At 33.9% G+C, this 20,735-nt stretch overlaps 4 protein-coding genes across 4 annotated transcripts; 3 read left to right on the forward strand and 1 right to left on the reverse strand.

The window, feature by feature from the left end:
• Window positions 1–2,893: 2,893 nt before the first annotated feature.
• On the reverse strand, window positions 2,894–3,823 carry TRIADDRAFT_3835 (uncharacterized protein; the record flags this gene model as incomplete). Its single annotated transcript, XM_002109728.1, has 1 exon — window positions 2,894–3,823. A coding segment is annotated over one exon (930 nt), but the record flags the coding sequence as incomplete, so codon positions are not given.
• Window positions 3,824–6,612: 2,789 nt separating this feature from the next.
• TRIADDRAFT_52971 (uncharacterized protein) lies at window positions 6,613–8,317 on the forward strand (the record flags this gene model as incomplete). The annotated part of the gene is made up of 7 exons (XM_002109154.1): window positions 6,613–6,678; window positions 7,087–7,155; window positions 7,478–7,589; window positions 7,678–7,774; window positions 7,863–7,925; window positions 7,999–8,066; window positions 8,154–8,317. The coding sequence occupies 7 exons, from the start codon at window positions 6,613–6,615 to the stop codon at window positions 8,315–8,317; spliced, it is 639 nt and encodes a 212-aa protein (XP_002109190.1).
• A 3,865-nt stretch (window positions 8,318–12,182) lies between these two features.
• TRIADDRAFT_21672 (uncharacterized protein) lies at window positions 12,183–13,086 on the forward strand (the record flags this gene model as incomplete). Its single annotated transcript, XM_002109155.1, has 2 exons — window positions 12,183–12,486; window positions 12,617–13,086. Coding segments are annotated over 2 exons (774 nt in total), but the record flags the coding sequence as incomplete, so codon positions are not given.
• A 770-nt stretch (window positions 13,087–13,856) lies between these two features.
• On the forward strand, window positions 13,857–16,967 carry TRIADDRAFT_52972 (uncharacterized protein; the record flags this gene model as incomplete). Its single annotated transcript, XM_002109156.1, has 11 exons — window positions 13,857–14,040; window positions 14,393–14,514; window positions 14,792–14,915; window positions 15,053–15,167; window positions 15,409–15,517; window positions 15,658–15,747; window positions 15,879–15,965; window positions 16,067–16,224; window positions 16,319–16,446; window positions 16,632–16,733; window positions 16,840–16,967. 11 exons carry the CDS (start codon window positions 13,857–13,859, stop codon window positions 16,965–16,967), a joined length of 1,347 nt encoding a protein of 448 aa, XP_002109192.1.
• Window positions 16,968–20,735: the final 3,768 nt, after the last annotated feature.

Here is a 20,735-nt window from a genome sequence, read left to right on the forward strand (position 1 = left end):
AGTGTTAATTAAGCTGCGCTCATAAATGATGCAATTTTAAGCAGGCTAGCATAGAATTTATTTTCTCAAAGCGTGCATTCGAACAATATCATGTTAAACAGAGTCATGAGATAGTTAACAATTGTCTGCAAGCAGCATTTTCACTTCAAGTATCGTAATCAATTATTTAAAGCTACCAATTATATCCTTAAAATATTAGAGCATATGTTTTATTAGCCAAAAATAGACATAGTATTTGGAATAAATCAGTAGGTATTAATTTGGATAGTATAATCTTTACCCAGGAAGTCACCCTTTGCCCTATTGTGGTTTTCGCTACAATTATCATCTCAGCTCATTGTGTATTACTCCGTAAATTTCCTTCTAGATCAAACTTGCGTTTTTTTACTTACCCTTTTTATTTGGATTTACTAAAAATGATGAGGAATATATTGCTACGCAAAATTTGCGTTCTGATTTTTATAGAATGGTACAAAATGTAAGATTTAAAAGAAGGGTTAAGAATTTTCCTTGTATACTGAAATAAATTGATTTTTTATAGTCTATGTCGAGATTCAATAAAAAATTACACTACAATATTAAGACTCATATTTTAGCTACAATTATCATCTCAGCCCGTTGTGTATTACATCATCAATTTCCTCCTAGATTAAACTTCCGGTGTTTTATTTATCCTTTTTGTTCGGATTCAGTGAAAATGATGGGGGATATCCTGCTACGCAAAATTTGCGTTCTGATTTTTATAGCATGGTGCAAAATGTAACATTCAAAAGAATGGTCAAGAATTTGCTTTGGATACTGAAATAAATTGATTTTTTTATAATCTATTACGAGACGCAATAAGAAATTTTCTACGATATTATAACTCATATTAAAGAAATGCCAAATAACCACAAAGAATGGCCTAATAAGAGTACGTTGGTTTATAGTAGAATATGAAATATAAAGGAGCAGTGATCTACGATTAGTGCTATAATAAATTATGCAATAGACTTAGAGTTCAAGATTAAGCAACATTTTAATTAGGAAAATAATACTCTAAAATTGATTCTAAGCAATTGAAAAAAAGAATAGGGAAAGTTTTCGCTTGGCGCTTTCGAATTAATCGTACAAATTACTAATCAGGCCATTAGCCTGCTAGGTAAATATCTTGGTATTTTATGTACTCTGCCTCGCTAAAATGTATTAGATGATAAATGCATCAAAAGATATTAATCATTTGTTATGGTGATGGAGTAAATAGAACAATACGAGTAGCCGTACAATATGCGATATGACAATTTTCGAACAAAATTCTAACATCTGGCCTATTCTAATCTATTATAATAACGTAAATAAAAGCCTGCTAACTTGATTCTTAAACACAAGGGATGAAGTTTAAATAATGGGTTCAGCATTATCAGATTGTTATTTACAGTATAAATTTGATTTTAATAGGCAGATAAGCTGCTAAAGTGTCGAACTTTTTTTATAAGGGAAAAAGACTACTGATATGACTTGGGCCGATCATAACAACGGTAATTATTCAGTATCCACATTCATTTATAAACTCTAGCTGTACTCCATTATACCCATGCACAAGTTGCACATTCAATCTTAGAGAGTATTTTATTTCTAAATAACATCTCAGTTCGCAAATTATAGACTAAGATGGATTAAACAATATTACAAAAATTATGATAGCATTTTATAAATCAACATTATTATTATCAATCGGTGCCTGTAATGTAAAAGCAATCGCTACCAAAAAATATATTAAAGTCAACTTTGTGTACCTCTTACAAGGTTAATCAAATTCATTCTAGGTGTTTCAAAGTAAAATGATTACTTCTGAGATCATTTTCACCTATATATAATGATTATGTGATATAACAGAAAGGAATTTTCTATCCTAACGTCAGTTAAAGAAAAATATTGCAAACTTATCCTATCATCGTTTACGTTAATTGCAAAATAGTTAGACACGCATTATTGTCTGCTCCGTATAAATTAAATTCTTCTTTATGAAAATGATTTAACATAGCCAAAGTGGAACAAATAGTCAAAAATACCAATATGAATCAGCTGCATGATAGCTACAAATGAGAAATTTTACATGAAAAACCGGTAATTGCTGGCAATGCAAAAAAGTCAACTGATAGTACAATAACATAGTGATACAAAACATTTTTCAAGAATAACTTAATAAATTGAGCTGTTGCGATTGCCTTTCAATTATCACTTATAACATTTACAAATCATTTGCTAAGAGTGTACAGAGTATTCTTGCAAAATAATAATTTAATATAATATAATGGCGTAAAGCGTTGAACAAACGATAACATGATGATAAAGGATTAAAATATCAACGTACAGTCAAGAGCTTTCATTGAAATAATCTCTTTTGCTTCATAATAGTGTACCCACTGAAAGAATCACCGAACTCATACTGGGTAAACATTGACATTGCCTGCACATGTGAATGAAATTATGCAAGAAATATAATTAATGCAAAAATCAGATCAAGATTTAACGTAATTAGATCAGAGGCTCCACAAGAGATGATGTCGAGATAGAAAGATACATGGACTTTATCTTCTTTCCTGAACTTGTAACGATCTACTATATGCATAACTATAATTTACAGCCAATGATCGGATTGAACGAGCTGAAACAACTGCATATTTAAAAGTCATCACGGTCAAGGAGAGTAAAGCTTGTTCTTAGTACACTCTTCTATCTTGCTTTAAATTGAATTATTTAATGATATACTATATGTATCTACATAATAAGGAGTATTACAACAAGCAAGCAGATGTTGTAATACGTTGGCTGTTGACATTTTACCGGGGAGATGAGAATTTTTGTTTTATAACTGATACGGGCCAGCACTATCAAGGCGTTCAATTTGATCAAATCGAGAGTAGTCAATATTTAATCGACCATAACGATCTCTTGAAGCAATATTTTGAAAATAAGAACCAAAAATAATTTCATGAGGTTTATAGGAAGTTCGATATTGCGTTGTCTGTCCTGTGCTTTCAACAATGCCTTCAATAATGACAACCAGTTCGGCATTTTTTGCAAATAAATCATCGGCGGTCATGTCATGTAATGGACTTTGCCCATCAATAGGATGGCATACGACTAACGGAGTTAATAAATGAATGTAGCTAGGTTCAAATTCAATTAAAAAGGGTTCATTCATGAGAATTTCACCTTCTTTAGTAATAGTATCTTTATATAACAGTCCATAAATCTGAACTTCACAGATCGGATTTCTTCGCAGATCGCCGATACGAATCATTAAATTGAGGACATCATTACGCAAAGAAACAACAGCTCGTTTACTAGCGGTCAATGTTTTCGTTCGATATTTCGCTTGAGATAACTTGGCGAAAAAAATGCCAAGTGCGAAAGAATCAATCAAGTATCCAAGAATGGTCTGCAATTGTAGTAGAAATATCCCTTCCGGACATTTTTGTGTGACAGCTCGTACACCATAACCAATTGTTGTTTGCGTTTCAATTGAAAATAATAATGATTCCCAAAATCCATCGCAATTTTGTACACACGGTGTATAATTTCCTATGTGATGCCAGAGTTGATGTTGAGGTAAAAAATCGCCACGTAAATAGCCCATAATCCACCATAAAAAGCCAAAGATCCACCAACTGATAACATAAGCAACAAAAAATACGATAACATTGGTTCTTATAGGAGCATTCATAATAGTAGTAAATAAATCGCGGCCATACCAAGACCAGCGATTGGGTACTTGTCGCTTGACATTGATAGCACCGTTTTTTTCAATTAATCGATTCAAAGTTCGATAATTGTGGCCAGGATTTTTTAGCTTGGTTCCGTTGGTGGTTAGTTTTAAATTTGCATAATTAATGTCACTTTTATCATTCTTGGCTTTAAGTGTACAAGATGATGATGATGATGATGATTTATTCTTGGGATTATCTGTAGGGGAATTGTTGACTGCCTTGTTACTCATCCTATCGTACAATACAACAATTGATGATGTAGAATGGTGTGTGCTGTAGCCGTGTAATTTCTTCCTCCTCCTCCACCTCTACAGTATCTAGTTCCTTTCCCTTTGCTATCTAGATAATTGCTTTGTCTTCTTTCCAATCCAAATCACAGTTGTTCAGGATGTCTTGAATGGTATTGGGTTAATCTTGAAGGCAAAGGACATTCGTTACTTCCGTTCCTTTACTCACTGGATGAATTCAACTGCAATCTCAAGTGGATAGAGTGGTTTTTTTGGGTGTGATTCTTCTTGGATTTCTTGACTACCGAAAAAGTCAATTTCCGCCTTTTCTAGCTAATAACAAGGATCATTTAACTTGCAATCCAAATCAATTTTCCAAACACTTCTTCCGGATAAGTTCAGCTAATTTGTTTTGGATAATCCGCCCAGCGTTAAGACCATCCACGGACTCGGTGGGACCACAGTCTGCGATTGAATACTAATTCCTTCGTTGGCACGAGTGAAGCAAAGTCAAATGACGCCCTAACGTCGGTAGAAGCGTCGTTTTGTACTGGCTGCAGGTCAACCTTGTGTTGTGGTCAACCTTTACGTATGACAACAGCAACGCGCCATCAATGACTATGATACAGTCCTGAATAGAGAACAGTCACCCCATGTCAACATCATTTGTATGAAAAACAATAGCACCAACAATAGCTATAATTCCAAATCAATAACATTGTATATGACGTAAAGCATTGAGGTCTACGCTACTGTGACGTACCATACGCATCATACTCAACGACTAGTGGATTTCACCACCACTCATTTCGACTGTACGATCGCCATCAAGTAACAAGTGCTAGCTTGGATTGTCACTACGATTCTACAGGGAGTGTATACACACCAATGCATTTGTTTGCATGCGGTATATTTCTATATTCTACAGAGACAATATACATTGTTGGTATATGTTGTAGAATAGAATGAATGAACGAATTAATTAGAAATGTCACAGGGAATATTCAACAAGAAAATTCATTTTGTCAGGATTGCTCAATGCTCACTGGAAACTCTCTTAGGTCTCCACCTCTAGTGCTCACTGGCTGGTACTACCAGGGGTGTAGTCGGCAGGCTTTCATGGCTATTCTGTACTTTGGTAAATAGAAAATTCCACATTGGACCTGCGTACGGTATAGTGTCGTCGACATATGCGTGCTTTGTCGCGATAAAACATGACACAATATTGGACTGCGATACTATCCATTGCAGGCTGGCAGTCTATTTATGCAATTACTTTATAGGACGCTATTGGACGAGTATCAATGGTACCAAGGACGATGATACCAACTACAATTGTACTGTCAGATAAAATAAAAATCATCATTCAACATTTCAATGCTCATAATTGAATTTATTGATTGATTGAATTTAATTCAATAATATTGATTTTATTGAATTATCGTTTAATTTTGAGCTGTACAGACTGCAACCACTATTTACCATATGGTAGCTTTGCAGTTAGACATAACCGTGTAACCATGTACACTAGTGTGCAGTTCTACAGCAACAGATTTGGCTTTCATCATGGTAAAAATGGCAAAATTGTGATGTTGACAATTCAACACGTTGGCCATGGCGAACATGCTCCAGTGCAGTGACTGTTTATCTATAAACAGAAAAAAGAAATTGGCGCAGGCTCAGCAGGTACAGTGTAGCACGGTGCTGCGAGCGGCAGCGCTGTCAATCACTGTACGGTGAACTGTACAGTGAGTGTACTGTACACTACAGTACGGTGATTGACAGTGCTCCCGAATCACCCGGATGTAATGTACAGTGTACACTTGTACAGTCCTGTACTGTACGTTAGGCCCAGCCATAATAACCCCGATTACTCAATTACTCAGATGCTGTACGTTCATGTTATCATGATAGTCTATCTTCGGAGATATCCTTCTATGGGTATGTATACAGTATATAAATACTATACTGGAATTTCAACGGATTACTGCACAACTTTGATTTTTGAACGAAGAGGAGACATCGAAAATAATCAGATTGTAGAGTACTGTACTGTACTGTACTGTGATTGGCCGGATGCACTGTGTACAGTACAGTACTGTACGTTAAGCCCAGCCATGATAACCCCGATTACTCAATTACTCAGATGCTGTACGTTCATGTTATCATGATAATCTCTCTTCGGAGGTATCCTTCTATGGGTATATATAAATACTATACAGGAATTTCAACGGAATACTGTACAATTTTGATTTTTGAACGAAGAGGAGACATCGAAAATAATCAGATTGTACAGTACTGTACAGTACAGTACTGTACTGTGATTGACAGTGCGCCCCGATCACCCGGATGCACTGTACTGTACACATCGCGGGATCCGGGTGCGGGCTATTGTCATTCATACGGGACCGTAATTGAGGGAAAATTAGGGTGGAGATCAACTCCACCCTAATCATCGTGGCGCGGATCGACAGACGAATGGACCAACGAAACACATCAATCAATCAATATACTGTAACTCTGTAAGTAAAATGGTACTGGAGCACAACGTTCAGAATTACCAAATGCGCATGGTCAGTGCAGTTTAAAATTGAATGTTTCCATAGAAATTCCAACTCCAATCATCAGCAGCAATGGCGGCACCGATGAATTCTCCAGTATTTTATCTGTTTGTCACCGGCCAAATTGAGACTGCTTACGTAAGATGGAATAGTGAAGTTGAACAGCAGATTGATTAGTTTTGATTTCGTACCAATACCAATTTAGAATCATTCTTATCAATTGACTACTGCGCCAATGTGATAATTAATTCTTTTTATGCTATCGGTTAACTTTCGCACCGAAATAACATTATTACGGAATAAGTAAAATATCAGAAACTGATAAAATTTCCCTCTCTTTTTTACCTAATGTTCATTTAGAGGATTATAAATGATAGTTGATATGAAAGAAGGGCATACTTTAACTTATAGAAATATCATTAACTTTGGTATTAACGCTCTATAACTGCTAATGGTTGTAACTTCATAAAGATTCGTATGTCAAATAGATATATGACCCAATAAAAGCCAATTTGATATTAATTACATGTATACCTTTTAATTCAGTTTCCAGAATTCAATGACCTATTCGCTAAATATACTTTTGTTTATGGCCAAGACTGGGTTGTAACAGCGGTAAGCTTCGCCATAGTACTTCATAGTCTCCTAGTTGTACGAAAAGACTACAGTTTTTTAAGTGTCATCTTTATACATACCACTAGAAGTACACGTAAAATTGGTAACTTGCACTGTAAGTGTAACTTAGTGAACACAAGTCCGATCAAATGTTGTAAACTTCTATTCTAGATTATATTTAATATATTTATGTAAGCGTGATAAAGTTTAATTAGACTACTATTTCGCGATTTGTCGTATTATTACTTCAAATAGTTGCGGTAGAGATATAATCTTTTGAAGAGTTATTCGCATTTGTTTATTATACTGTATGATGGACTAGGGACTAGAAGAAGGAATAACACAAACCACACGTAAGAGTTTCGATGGCAAGCAACTATTCATATGGAATTTCCCCTTAAATATAACGTTCAAAAGCACTAATCCATTTGGATGTAAGTATAGTACTTTACCGAATCGATATCTCTTTTCAAAGTGTTGTATTTTATCCGGTTTGTAAATGTATTCCTTTATAACGCTAAGGGCCTCAGTTGGTGTTGAGCGTTTATGGTCAGGATGTTTTTGGTAATGATGTGGTCCGTGGAAATGGAGCAATTCACATTCCAATATCTCCGGGAAGGTGAAGTAGCCTTATAAATTTACGATATCATCTCCCTTTCGGTTTATACTTTTAGTCATCCATAACGGTAGTGCCTATTATTTGATAGTCATGTTCGTGAAGTGCCAATGTTTGTCCCAGAATCTTCATCGCAATTACAGAAATTGACTAGGTATGCCCACAATTAGTTGTAAAACACGCTTAAAAGCCAACAAAAATCATTTATATGGCTATTGTACAATTAGCTGGCTCCTAGGTCGAAGACCAGATTACGTAGATCCGACAATAGTAGCTCAAAGTGAAGGAAGAGAAGGTACACACTATATTAAAAGTATTAAAATTAACTGCAATAAATCCCTTCCCATACAGTCATTTAATATACATGATATTGCCTTTAAAGTAACTCGCGTACGATCTCAAGGCTCAATTAAAGTTATCTTCAATGTGAATATGATGGATTTAAGAACTATGGGCTACGACAATGGTGCAGGTTCTAGTATAACTACAAATGCTACAACGCAAGCCAATACTACTCTAAATATGACAGCAACTACTCCTCGCTGAATCTTTTATTTAAACTTAATTATAGTAAGAGTTATCTTGGACTTGAAAGTAGTATTATCAGCGTATAAGAATTTCGTTTAATTGGACTCAATATAAGATTGCTAAGCAATTAATAGCGTCATTATTTGCGCCTCTAATGCTACACTCTACTGTATAGGATAATACATTTAATTACGAAATAAGTAAGTCTTTAATGCAGTTCAAATATATATGTAATTATATAATTATACACTACTGTTTGATATCGCTACGAAGAAAATGTTATTCTGCTCCTTACCTTAAATATCAAATGATATGCAGGGATATGGTATTGCATATGGCAGCTATAGAACAAATGCGAACCTAATTGTTTAATAGAACACAAGAGAATAATTTGTACGCTTACATTACATCGTCAAGGGGCTAAGTACACGATGTCAATGTAGTATTACTTCTTATTAAACTTTTCTATACCTACATTAAGATGCTATTATTGCCAATTACATGTAATCGTACAGATTTTCATCATATGTAGGTCGTAAATGGCATTTCCAATAATTTTATGTCTTATCGATTCGATATCAAGCACAATACATGTGAATTTTTCGTTTAAGCGATTTTGCATAATGTAAATATATGTTCAATACTGCATGTCTACGATTGATTGAGAATTAATTATATGCAATATCAGCGAGAAAAGTATTGCATTCAAAATTTGCACCTCTCAATCAACAAATAATTACTTATCATTCGAATACTACTTTGAATTATCTCTATTGTAATATCTTTCAAGTTTAATTCCATCGATATCTAGCAAACACTTATTTAAAATGTTGTCTTGTGTATAATCAAGTATCCATTACTATATAAACTTTTATGATGTGGAAAATAACCTTGCGCTGTCTGGATTATAATTTGTTCACCTGTGCATATATTGAGTGGTCATTAAAAGAAATCATTTGAACAAGGTATCAGGAAAAATCGATTCTGGCATTACCTCTTCTAAATAAAATTTCATATAATTTAATTTCATCTGGAGTATTGAAATTATCGACTGTTTGAAAGCCTTATAGATGTGAACATGATTTATCTATTCAGTCACATAATAAAAATTTCATCTTTATAATAATTAATTTGTGTGATCGTCGAAGTAAACTAAAAAGTTATAACCTTGGGATCCAATATTAGTTTGTGATATCTCTTTTGCTTATTTTATACTTCATCGATTAGTAAATTACAAAAGATTTTAATGCTAAAATAAGATTCATAAAAATCCATTATGTAAAGATGACGATAAGTAATTAGTATAATACTAGCATAATTTAGTATGCTGTAATTAAGTTAATATCTTTAATAAATATCAAAAAATAACCAGAAACTTAGGCTTTTATAATTTATTTTGCAAGATTATTTTACGCTATTGTAAATTAGATTTAATACTCTAAGCTATTATGCTAGTAATATAAATAGCGTAACTCTCAAATCTTAGCTATTTTCTAGCCTAAGTCAAACCTTAGACTCTTTATTAGTAGTAAGATAATATCTTTAAACCCTGGTAATTCACATTAATGTACATTATGCTATTATATAGCATGATACTAATGTTTTAAACTTCGCGTCACGACCTAAGATAGTAATTCGTAAGTCTATTTTACAAAATTATAATAAAAGTCTACAGTATATTCTATATTTGTACTATAAACAATCTTGCCAGCGTTGTTTAATCTCTAAAATTAGAATCTTGTTTTATACGATATTTGCTACTAAATAATTTAGGGCTGACTATAAGTTTGATTTTAGAGTGCAATAACCAATATCAATTATATATTAATATATGACACAATAAGAGGGTGGAAAGAAAATAAATATTGTCTCTTAAAATTACGTTAGATACATACATACGCGTATATCTACTGTATATATTGTAAATATGACTATGTAAGGCTCATTTAGCAGAATTTTTTGGATAGATGACGGCTTATATCATAAAACGTATGTTTTACATTGCAAAGTCTATACCCGCATATGAGCTGAAATTTCTATGGCAACGGATCTTGTCAATTTACTTAGTTTCACTTATTATGAGAATTATATTATAATGATACGCGTGAACTTGATTATAATATCGCTAACTGCAATTTCCGTGGCTTCAAGCATTACAGTATTTATTCGTAAAATAAATTTACATTACTGATAACTACTATGAAATTAATCATTGAAAAATATGATGAGTAGGCATTCATCATTATATAGGGCTATTTTAGCGGGAAATTAACCAATAATTACAATTTTAAAGGAATAACTACATTACTTAACATTTCAGTATATAACTACCGGGAACGACAGGATTTATTTTAGTTCTTTTCTACTAATTATTCAATCCTATCTTATAGGCATGGGCTACTCGATTAAAAATTGTCCCCCTGCCCTACTTTGTTTTCAATACCGTAGATCACAGCATGCTATAAATAAATTTATGATCCTACTCCCTCATCAACACTTTATGTTAACACAGGTATTCATTCATTGACGAACGATAATAGCAATTGGAAATACGAGTACTATAGAGGTAGAGTGGATCTCCATCGTTTCTTCTAATATTCAGAGTTTACTAGATACAGTAGTTTTATATATTATAGCTAGAGTAGTTGCTCAACAATTCCTAGAAATTGAAAGTACAGTATAATTATTCCTCCTCGATCGAGTAAGTGACTGTACAGCGTTGGATAAGCGTGCGCCTAATACAGTATTTGACCAGCTCTATCGACCTGTTCACCACTCTGTACCAGTGAGAAACTAATTAAAGCCGCATCCTGCTCTTACGGTACAGTACAGATGAACTGTACAGTACAGTACTGTCCACTGTATCGTATCGTGCTGAGTACTGTAGCAAACGCTGCCGTGGAAACAAATTTTGACTTGTTTACAGTTTCTGAATTGCAGATCTTTGCCCTCTGGTGCAACCTGATAGACATAGTCTGTTGTACTTTTAGCAATGTAGGATGATGATTAAACGAGCAATGTTGGTCAAGATTTGATCTAATTGTTGGCAGATTCCACATTTACTTTCTGGATTAATGGACTGTTTTAGCTGTGCAAGTCCCACTTCTCCAACGAGTCTGTAAAATTATGGATTTTCTGACATTAGTAGCTGGATATTTCACCATTCTTACTACAATTACGATAATCTACTCGTGTGGCTGTGGAAGAACGACCAGTCAACGCTTAGAGGAAAGATTAGAAAGGGTAAAAAATCACGTTATGTGCGAGTATCACTTAGATCAAGCAAGGATGCATTTATCCTAGTTATGTTCACGCTTCCTTTCATTGATGCCCGTATTGTGTACAGTATATCATGATTATCATAACTTACGATCAATATGAACGGGACCGATTTCGCATCCGGTCCCGTTCAAATATACTGTACAGATCGACGTTTATGATTCGAGTCTTTATAGTACTGAATAAATGACATTTTTGTAATATTCACATATTTATTTAAATAGCCTGATTATATAGTTAATCAGAATTATTATTTTTCAGGGCCTTGCTTACGTAATCAAGAAGACTATTAGCTTTTTACCGCTCTCACTACAGACGGCTATAAGTGCACTCTATACTAATTTCGTGCTGAAAAGGTAATGTTAGTTGATACTAGATTGCAATATCGTAACGCTACTTTGCACCGGTATATACTCGTACAGTATCATCACTAAGATTCTTGAGTAAATCTAGACGTAATGCTTACTGCAGTTATATGCAGTACTAGCATGAGCTCAATGATAACCAGTAGTTTTAAAATGATCTTTTAATCAACTTACTGATAATATGCTTTATATGCTTTTACGATGTCTAGCACATTGACCGCCTTGATTTTCTTTCTCTTAGGAATCGATTTTATCAATTCACTTATATTACACTGGTTGCAGTGGGATATTGGATTTTTATTTTTCAAATTTGTCCACATTTGCCTTGCGACGATGTGGCTGAACATCACAAGACTGTTACTGCTTCTATGATATTGACCAATCTATTATTCTTTACCCTTCTTTCCTATATCGATCCAGGCGTTATAAATAAGCGCAATCATGATCGATACACGAAAATGTATCGTTATGATGAGCAACTTTATTCCAAAAATCGTTGTACATCATGCGATTTTATTAAACCTGCAAGATCCAAGCATTGCAGTAAGTTACCTGTATTGATAGACTATGACTAGATTTATGTAGATTACTTAATCGTCGTCAGACGAATATTTACAACTGTAACGCAAACTAAGTACGCCATTAACCTTGTAAATATTTTGATTGATTATAGCCTATTGTAACCATTGCGTGGCAAGATTTGATCATCATTGCGTATGGGTCAATAATTGCATTGGGCGAAGGAATATCGCATATTTTATTGGATTGTTGATATCATTACTAACTATATGTATTTATGGTACGATTATTATTTTTCGAATATTCTGTTGTATTGTGGATAAGCAAAAGATATTTCTAGCTGCCTATGTCGATCCAATTTCTGGAGAATTGAAATCTATGACGTTATCAGTCGTTTGTCAACATCTCTTTATGGAGTATCCTTTAATAGCACTATTACTAACTACTCTTTTTATGCTCATTTTTGCACTAGGAGGATTTACTATCTTTCACATTTATTTAATATTTCGTAATATGACAACAAATGAATATTACAAATATAAGAAAATGGGAATTCCATCACGTAAACATTTTTATTCTGAGGGTATTGTCTATAATATTTTTCATTCGCTTTCGTCAAGGTAATTAAAGGAAAGCCCTAACTATCAATAAAACTCTCAGTTCTCGCCTAAGATGATTGTGAAATTGACTCACTGTATCTTTCTTCAGAAAGATTAATTATAATGACAGTATTAAATGCAGCCAAAAACTTCTACCACGTTTTATTCGTGTAGCATGCATCTAACTATATCACTTACCTCAGGTATACTACATTGCGACGCAAAGTTGTAGTAATTTCTAAGATACCTGATGCAAATTATTCGTCAGACTATTGTACTAGTAGCTGTTGTAGGTACTGTCATCAATTACTATAAGAAATCCTCCTCACATGCTTAGCAGCTAAGAGCAAATAGCTGCTGCATACTCGAAGATTAAGCTTCAGATCTGTAAAAAATATCAATCATATTAATATACTGTGCTCCATAGCATCGTGAGATAGGACTACAATATACTCGCAGCGTAACCTTTCAAGATAGAGCTAGAAATTTCTCTAGATATATCCGAAAAAGGGAACAAAATGTCTATTGCTCTTTGTAAATAAGACCTTACAGGTAGCAAATGAAATGGATAGAGTAGATCAATAGCTAATTCAAGGCAGAGTAGACTAGTGCAGCTCGTACAGTAGCCAATAGGCTAGTATAAACTAAGTAATTTTATTAGTGTATTGGAATCAATACCATCGCTACTCTGTTCTGAGACCATAATCAATTCTAGTAACAAGTACTGTACACTACATAAAACTTAAGTGCGCACACTCAAATCCGAGCTGGGCATACCCGCGAAAAATTGCAATCATGGTGGAAAATGGCCAAGGCGAAGGAAAGCCAAACAGGTTGTCAGCTAGCGTTGACAATTTATCTCAGCGATTTTACTTTTCCGAGCAAAATCGTAACTTTACTACTCAATACTGCAATATTTATACATCTCGCCTAGTAGCTATGCGTGATTCTTTATTACAAGCTGCAAAACGGGCTTGGGGTAAGGCTTGTTTTTCGTTTTTCTTTGCTGTTTTTGAATGAAGTGATTGAGAATAAATACGGAAATTGTTTACATGTTTACTGTATTAGTCCATCCGCATCGAGTATTGCCGTATTTATTTATTAGTATGTAATTTACCTTTACGATCTGCTATTGAATTCTTGCTCTAAATGGCATTTAACGTAGCCTATGGCACAGGATGTCGACTGTAGTGGTTAAAGTAGTTCCAATTAGCTTGATTAATTAATTTACTTTTGAGAAGAGCATATCCTGCAAAAGTAGCAGCGCAACGTTTTGGAAAGACTTCTGCTGCAATGTGGTGTGTTACTAACGGTTAATGTATTCCTTTCAGGTAATGATATAAATTACTGCAAGTTGATGGAATTAAAAACGGGTATTACAAGTTGCATTATTGGTACACTATTCAAAAGAATGAGTGCTAGGCCGAATATCCTACAAGAAATTAGCGACGAGGTAAGTTGCTTGATCAGCGAGTGTATCTCGTATACTGAGGATGCAATCAGTACACCGATTAGGAATGAACTGGGGATATACGTTTAGTACAAGCACCGTAACATGTGAAATTCTTTTAGTTTCAGATGTGTTGTATAAATAGCATGCTGAGATACTCCAATTGATGATAATGTTACGTTATGTTATCGTATCATTCATCGCTGAGAATACACATGTTAAACAAAAAATGATTGTAATCTACCTATTCAGCAAGATTATCGTTACTAACTTGTTGCAGTACAACTTAATTCCTTTACCTCCGCGGACGAAATACGCTGACGATTCGGATGAGCTAGTTGCTGAAGATGAAACACAACGGATTTCTCTAACTGGGAACATTAATGTTACGAAATCGGTAACAGGTAGGTTAAGATTTATTCATACCCTGTATCTGTATGATCATGTACATAACTCGACCGGGGCAATTGAATAGCTGCTATGTTTACGTAGAATTAGCTGTATATTTTCTAATGAGATTTTTACTATTTTGGCATTTTAGGCGTCATTGTCGCATTATTAGGTAAGGAATTAGATGGAGGCAAATTTTATGTGAATGAAATGGTCTCTGCTGGCCTACCAAAACAAATTCCTCGTCCCTTTATCCATAATGATAAGTAGGTCATCAATCGTTGTACATATACATCGGCTACGAACTTGGGTATCGTATACCATGACCGGCTATGGCATACGATGGCCGATTTCGCACGCTGACAGTAACATATATACATTTATATACAGTGTATGCTTACTATTGTAATGAATTATCAAATGAGATTTCATTGCATAGTGTTGCAAACAAGATAAACTTGTTGTTTTAGAATACTTAAAGTAATAGTAATTTTGGTTATTTTGCAGATATATATGTATCGTATCAGGATTAAATCTTGGTAGCAGTCATCAGGGATTCTTAACGATGCAACTGTTTATTGACTTTATTACTGGTCGGCTAACTGAAGGACAAGAGGTAAATTTTGATGTATATAGTGAGAGTATAGAATTTTGCCAATGTTACTATACAGTACAGTATATTCATTGCCTTAAATTCCACTATGTAATCGAAGAGCCTACTTCATTACGTCATATCAATTATACTAAAATTCTTAGGATCGAAAAATGTGCTCTCAAATCGTGCAAATTGTCATAGCTGGTAACTCTGCTGCCCAGCAGAATAGTAGTACCAGTGAAACAAATAAGGTTTGTATATTCCATGCGTTACTGTACCTTTACTCAAACTGAATAATCTAAAGTAATGCTGGTTGATGAATAGCGTCTCCTTGCTAACCTTAATAATATGTATGTACTGTACTTAAATACATGTTACATAGGCGAATTCCAAAAAATTTTCCTCGCGTAGCTCAGCTAACACTCTAGAAGGGATTAAGGCCTTAGACGAAATTTTGACGCAGTTATGTGTAAGTCTTGAATATTCAATAAGACTAATACAAAAATTCAAATAAGCGTAGCCTGGATTCTGATCTTAACTTAAAGGAGAGTTTTATTTTAAATTTTTTAGTCATGCATTCCTGTGGACATAATGCCAGGGGAATTTGATCCTTCAAATCACATAATGCCACAGCAACCGTTACATCCATGTATGTTTCCAAAAGGTTTTCAATTTTCTTCGCTAAAAAGTGTTACAAACCCTTATGAATTTTCTGTTGATGGAGTGAGGTACGATGAATGAGCAACTTGTTTTGAATTGTAGTGGCTATAAGCATCAAGTAACGCTATCATACTCATGCTAATATTTTATAATATGATGTAGGTTTCTGGGAACTTCTGGTCAAAATATCGACGATATTTATCGTTATTCATATTTCGAAGATCGTCTTGAAATATGCGAACAGTGCTTAAGGTGGGGTCATATATCGCCAACTGCTCCAGATACTTTAGGTACGTAATATCAACCGTGATATTTAATTTTCATTATCTGCCACTGTTTATAAAATCGTAATGTAGGAATACATTCCTGCAAAGATTTTATTTGCAACAGCAAACAATTATTACGTTAATAATCTCTATAATATTGCACTGCCATATATTAATAAATTGTAATTCTGACGTGTCTGCCACTGTAGCTTGTTACCCATATTATGAGAAGGATCCTTTTATATTAGAGTCTTGCCCGCATGTCTATTTCGTTGGAAATCAGCCAGAATTTTCATGCAAAAAGATCACTGGTAAGTCTAGTCTTTAGACTTTAGTGCACTCGTATTTAAGCATTCCTTTTTGTAAACGATCTTAGTCATAAATTAAAGTTTTATGTATACAATTCTAATGAAACAGGCGACCAAGAACAAGAAGTTTTGTTGGTTAACGTTCCATCATTTAATCAAAAGCATTCTTGTGTTCTAGTGAATACACGAACTTTAGATTGCAAACCAATATCATTTGATCTATATGAAAATTTATAATTTAGTCCCGAACGATGAATTAATCGTATTTCATTGATATAACAAGATATTGCACAAAGTTGTACTTTCGTTTGTTAGGAAATTTTATCCTGAAAGCATCCTCAGCTAGCTACAATAAAGAAAAATTCTTCAAATCTACTTAGGGAATATTGCAGTTTTAGATTTTCTGAAAGGATAGCCATCATTTTGATAGACTGAATGTATTAAACTACGGGAATTATTTCAGTTACTGTACACTACAATCTTACGACCATTATTAACATAATGCTATTTTAATGAAAGTGTTAATAAAATTACAATGTATAAATTAATTTGTATTTCTGAATAAAAAAAAAACTGTCAAAGTATTTACACTTAGCCCAGTAAGGCTGGTTGAGGACATGAGTATGTAATAGAATATTTATATCAACTACAGCTTTGGTTAACTCAACGACACTGAAGAGAACATGCGATAGAATCTTTAATTATCAAGTACAGCTTAGGTTCGCTTTTCCAAGACGGTATTACACCACCTACTAACAGTGATAGTTATATAATTAATTTATCCACATTTAGTGGGCAAAACTCCTGTGAATATCAAACATTGTTTCATTATTAAACGAAATTGTCATTCAATATTTTTAATTATATTATCAGATCAGGCTTGATTTTAGTACATGACCATCTATACGATATACAGTACACGCCCAATCTAGGTGAAAGGATCTTTGAGCAAAGTATGTTCATATTACATATAGTTTATATATGGACTTACATTAAATCGTCAATACAACAATCGCATTTGCTACAATTTCTAAATTTGCGTATAGATTAGAATGTACGCAGTCGATGAGTTGCTTAGACCTTTAGGTTCTAATATATTTAACAGTTGCTCACTGTTGACCCATTTGACAACGGTGTCATTGAATAAGATCCACATAGGAGCCAGCATGTTCACCGATCGACTAGTTACTTTAGAATCTGATAAATTGATTGGTGGAGATGATGCACTACTTGAGGAACTTGCATTAGGCATGCCTAGATTCCCATTTGAATCAATTGTAGTAGAAGAAGACGTTTCTTGCCGCTGCTGCTGGTCAGGATTTAACACTCGCACATAAGAATAATAATGTCCACTAGATCCAGACATGCCAGTATGAACGATAATCGCGGATAGTTGATATGTTTCATTTCTTGCTTTACATCCATTTGAACATAGCGCACACTGATCTAGTACTAATTCAGTACATGTAACAACCGAAGTCATGATCTTCCTATTATATCCATAAGCATCAAATGAGGTTAAACGCTTGAGATGAAAGATCAACACTTTTGGAATTTCATCAAATACTATGCCTATTTCAGCCTCCGTGTAATTCCGGCAATGTTCGCAGTAGTATTTGTTTACCCCGTCCAAATAATCTACGGTAGTGAATTTTTCTAGTAATGACGATAATTTCACTAAAATCACATTAAGAGAGTTGCATTATTGTATCATTAGTCATAGAAGTCACTACACATACCAATATATTACGACTGCTCTCGTACCTGTATCGATAGTTGTAGTACTATCTAGAGAAAGGCTGATATCATGGAAACTTTCTTTTTTCTCATGTGCATTTTCGCATTCTAAGCATCGTGTTTTAAAGAGTAGAGTTCCTTTAAATATGCTAGCAAAATTGCTTTGTAGCGTTTCATTGGCAGTTAATTTGCATCCATCTTCCAGATATTTGAGCATAAAGTGTAAAAATTCGTGCGCATCATGCTGAGAATTTGGCAAAAAAGATTGGCTATTGTTCCTATGGATAGCGTAGAATGGAAAACAAGTTTAGTTATTGCTGTAAAGCTATAGTGGTTTTTAATCCAATACGGAGTGATTCTTTCAAATCATATAACAGATGCATATCTAAAGTTGCAATGAAACAATACTAGGACAGCGAGCTTTACGAGTATTGATTAGATGTAATTTCTTCTATGTTGTCAAATTATCTCATATTGAAAGAAAAGCTGAAACGATGTCCAGTACTGTGAGTCTTACAAGTATTTATTTTATCTATTTTCTCTTATGTTACAAGATTATTTCATATTGAAAGAAATAGTGAAACGATGCATTATAGCCTTACAAGTATTTATTATATGTATTTTCTCTTATAATATAAAATTATTTCATATTGAAAGAAATAGTGAAAGAAGATCTGTACTGTGAGCTTGATGAGTAGTTATAGGATCTATGTACTTTTTATCCTGTGAAATTATCCCATATTAAGACAGACATTAATAACAAGAGTCTGTATCGTGAGCTTTATGAACATTAATTTGATTTTATCTTTTACACAGTATAGTAGAATTATCGCACATCAAATGAAACATTAAACCAATATGCAGGCTATAAGGTATACGAGCTTATATTTAATCTATTTATCCTCACATTATGAAGTTATCTCATTGTAAGATATAGTCATAATGAATATCTTACCAGACAGAAGTTAAAAACTCATCCAGGTGGATAGGAGTGATGGATTTTATTTCTTTTGCCTGCTCTCTAATTTGCATCTCATGAATAAGCTAGCATTGAAGTATAATTCAAGTGAACATCAGAAAATAATTATTTACATAAGTATATTTTACATTTAGTAATAAGTAAGAAAAGTAATTTCATAATTAAGAGAATTCTATGCGTATACCTTCCTCAGTTGTATCAGGGTAGAAGATTTCCAATGGCTTGAAGTATTGTTTAATAGCTAGATGCGTTGACATCATATGGGAAAAAAGGGCTGATTAGGCATAGAGATCCTATCAAGTCTTACTGTAGTAGGTGATGAGTTAGCAATACTGTTAAAGGATGAATAATATAAGCACATGCAATCAAGCTTATGCTGTCGACAACTAACTGCTCGGATAAGGAGTAATGATCAACAGATTAAAATCAACTCAACAGCGCTAGGATTTATCGTCCCAATGACAGTAACGAATAAATCATCACATGAGATCCCAATGGGCAACAAATTAGCGCTCAAATTGAGTTTAAAGGTTGATGGAACATTTTACACATTTGTACTAGGTGAGTTGCTACTGGGTAAATCATCTAGAGAAGCGAGCTGATGATATACAAGTACTCGTATATATTATACAGTTTACTGGTTAAAGATTGATAGTAGCATGTGCAATGATTCAAATCATCTAAAGAACGCGTTGATAATACACAGATGAAGGAGGAAATAAAGCATCAGAAGGTATTGAATTGATGTAAGACAAGCTGTTCAATGAATAGAAACCTGATCACTAATGCCTTATTCTAATGGTAATATGATCAACATGCTGTCATTAATTCTTTATGAAGGATAAAGAGATGCAAAGAAGCGTCAACAATCGATTACGATAGGAATAAAGTCAAGATTTATCATAGAATTAAGCGACATTCATCAATGCGCTTTCCATGTTAGTCCATAGTACAGTATGATCTGCAAACTAGTTCATACGATGTCCATTGTATGGTGCAATACTATCGCATACGCTAAGGAGGAAATCGACTCCCCGTAATTTGTTCTTGATGTTATAAAGCAAACGTTACAAGACAACAAGCAGTAGCTTACTGTATCGACTTTTGTTCACGATGTTATTTAAGCATGCAACTATTGTGTGGTCAATATCTTGTTCAATACGTATATCTAGTTGATGGAATAAATTGTTGCTAGAAAGTAAGGCCAATGTAGCCATGTTGTAAGAATTGGGGAGGTTGCAAGAATTCATTTATAAAAGCTCACTATCCTCAGTATGATATATACTATC

Source organism: Trichoplax adhaerens, genomic scaffold (assembly GCF_000150275.1).
Source record: "Trichoplax adhaerens TRIADscaffold_2 genomic scaffold, whole genome shotgun sequence".
Lineage (NCBI taxonomy): Eukaryota > Metazoa > Placozoa > Uniplacotomia > Trichoplacea > Trichoplacidae > Trichoplax > Trichoplax adhaerens.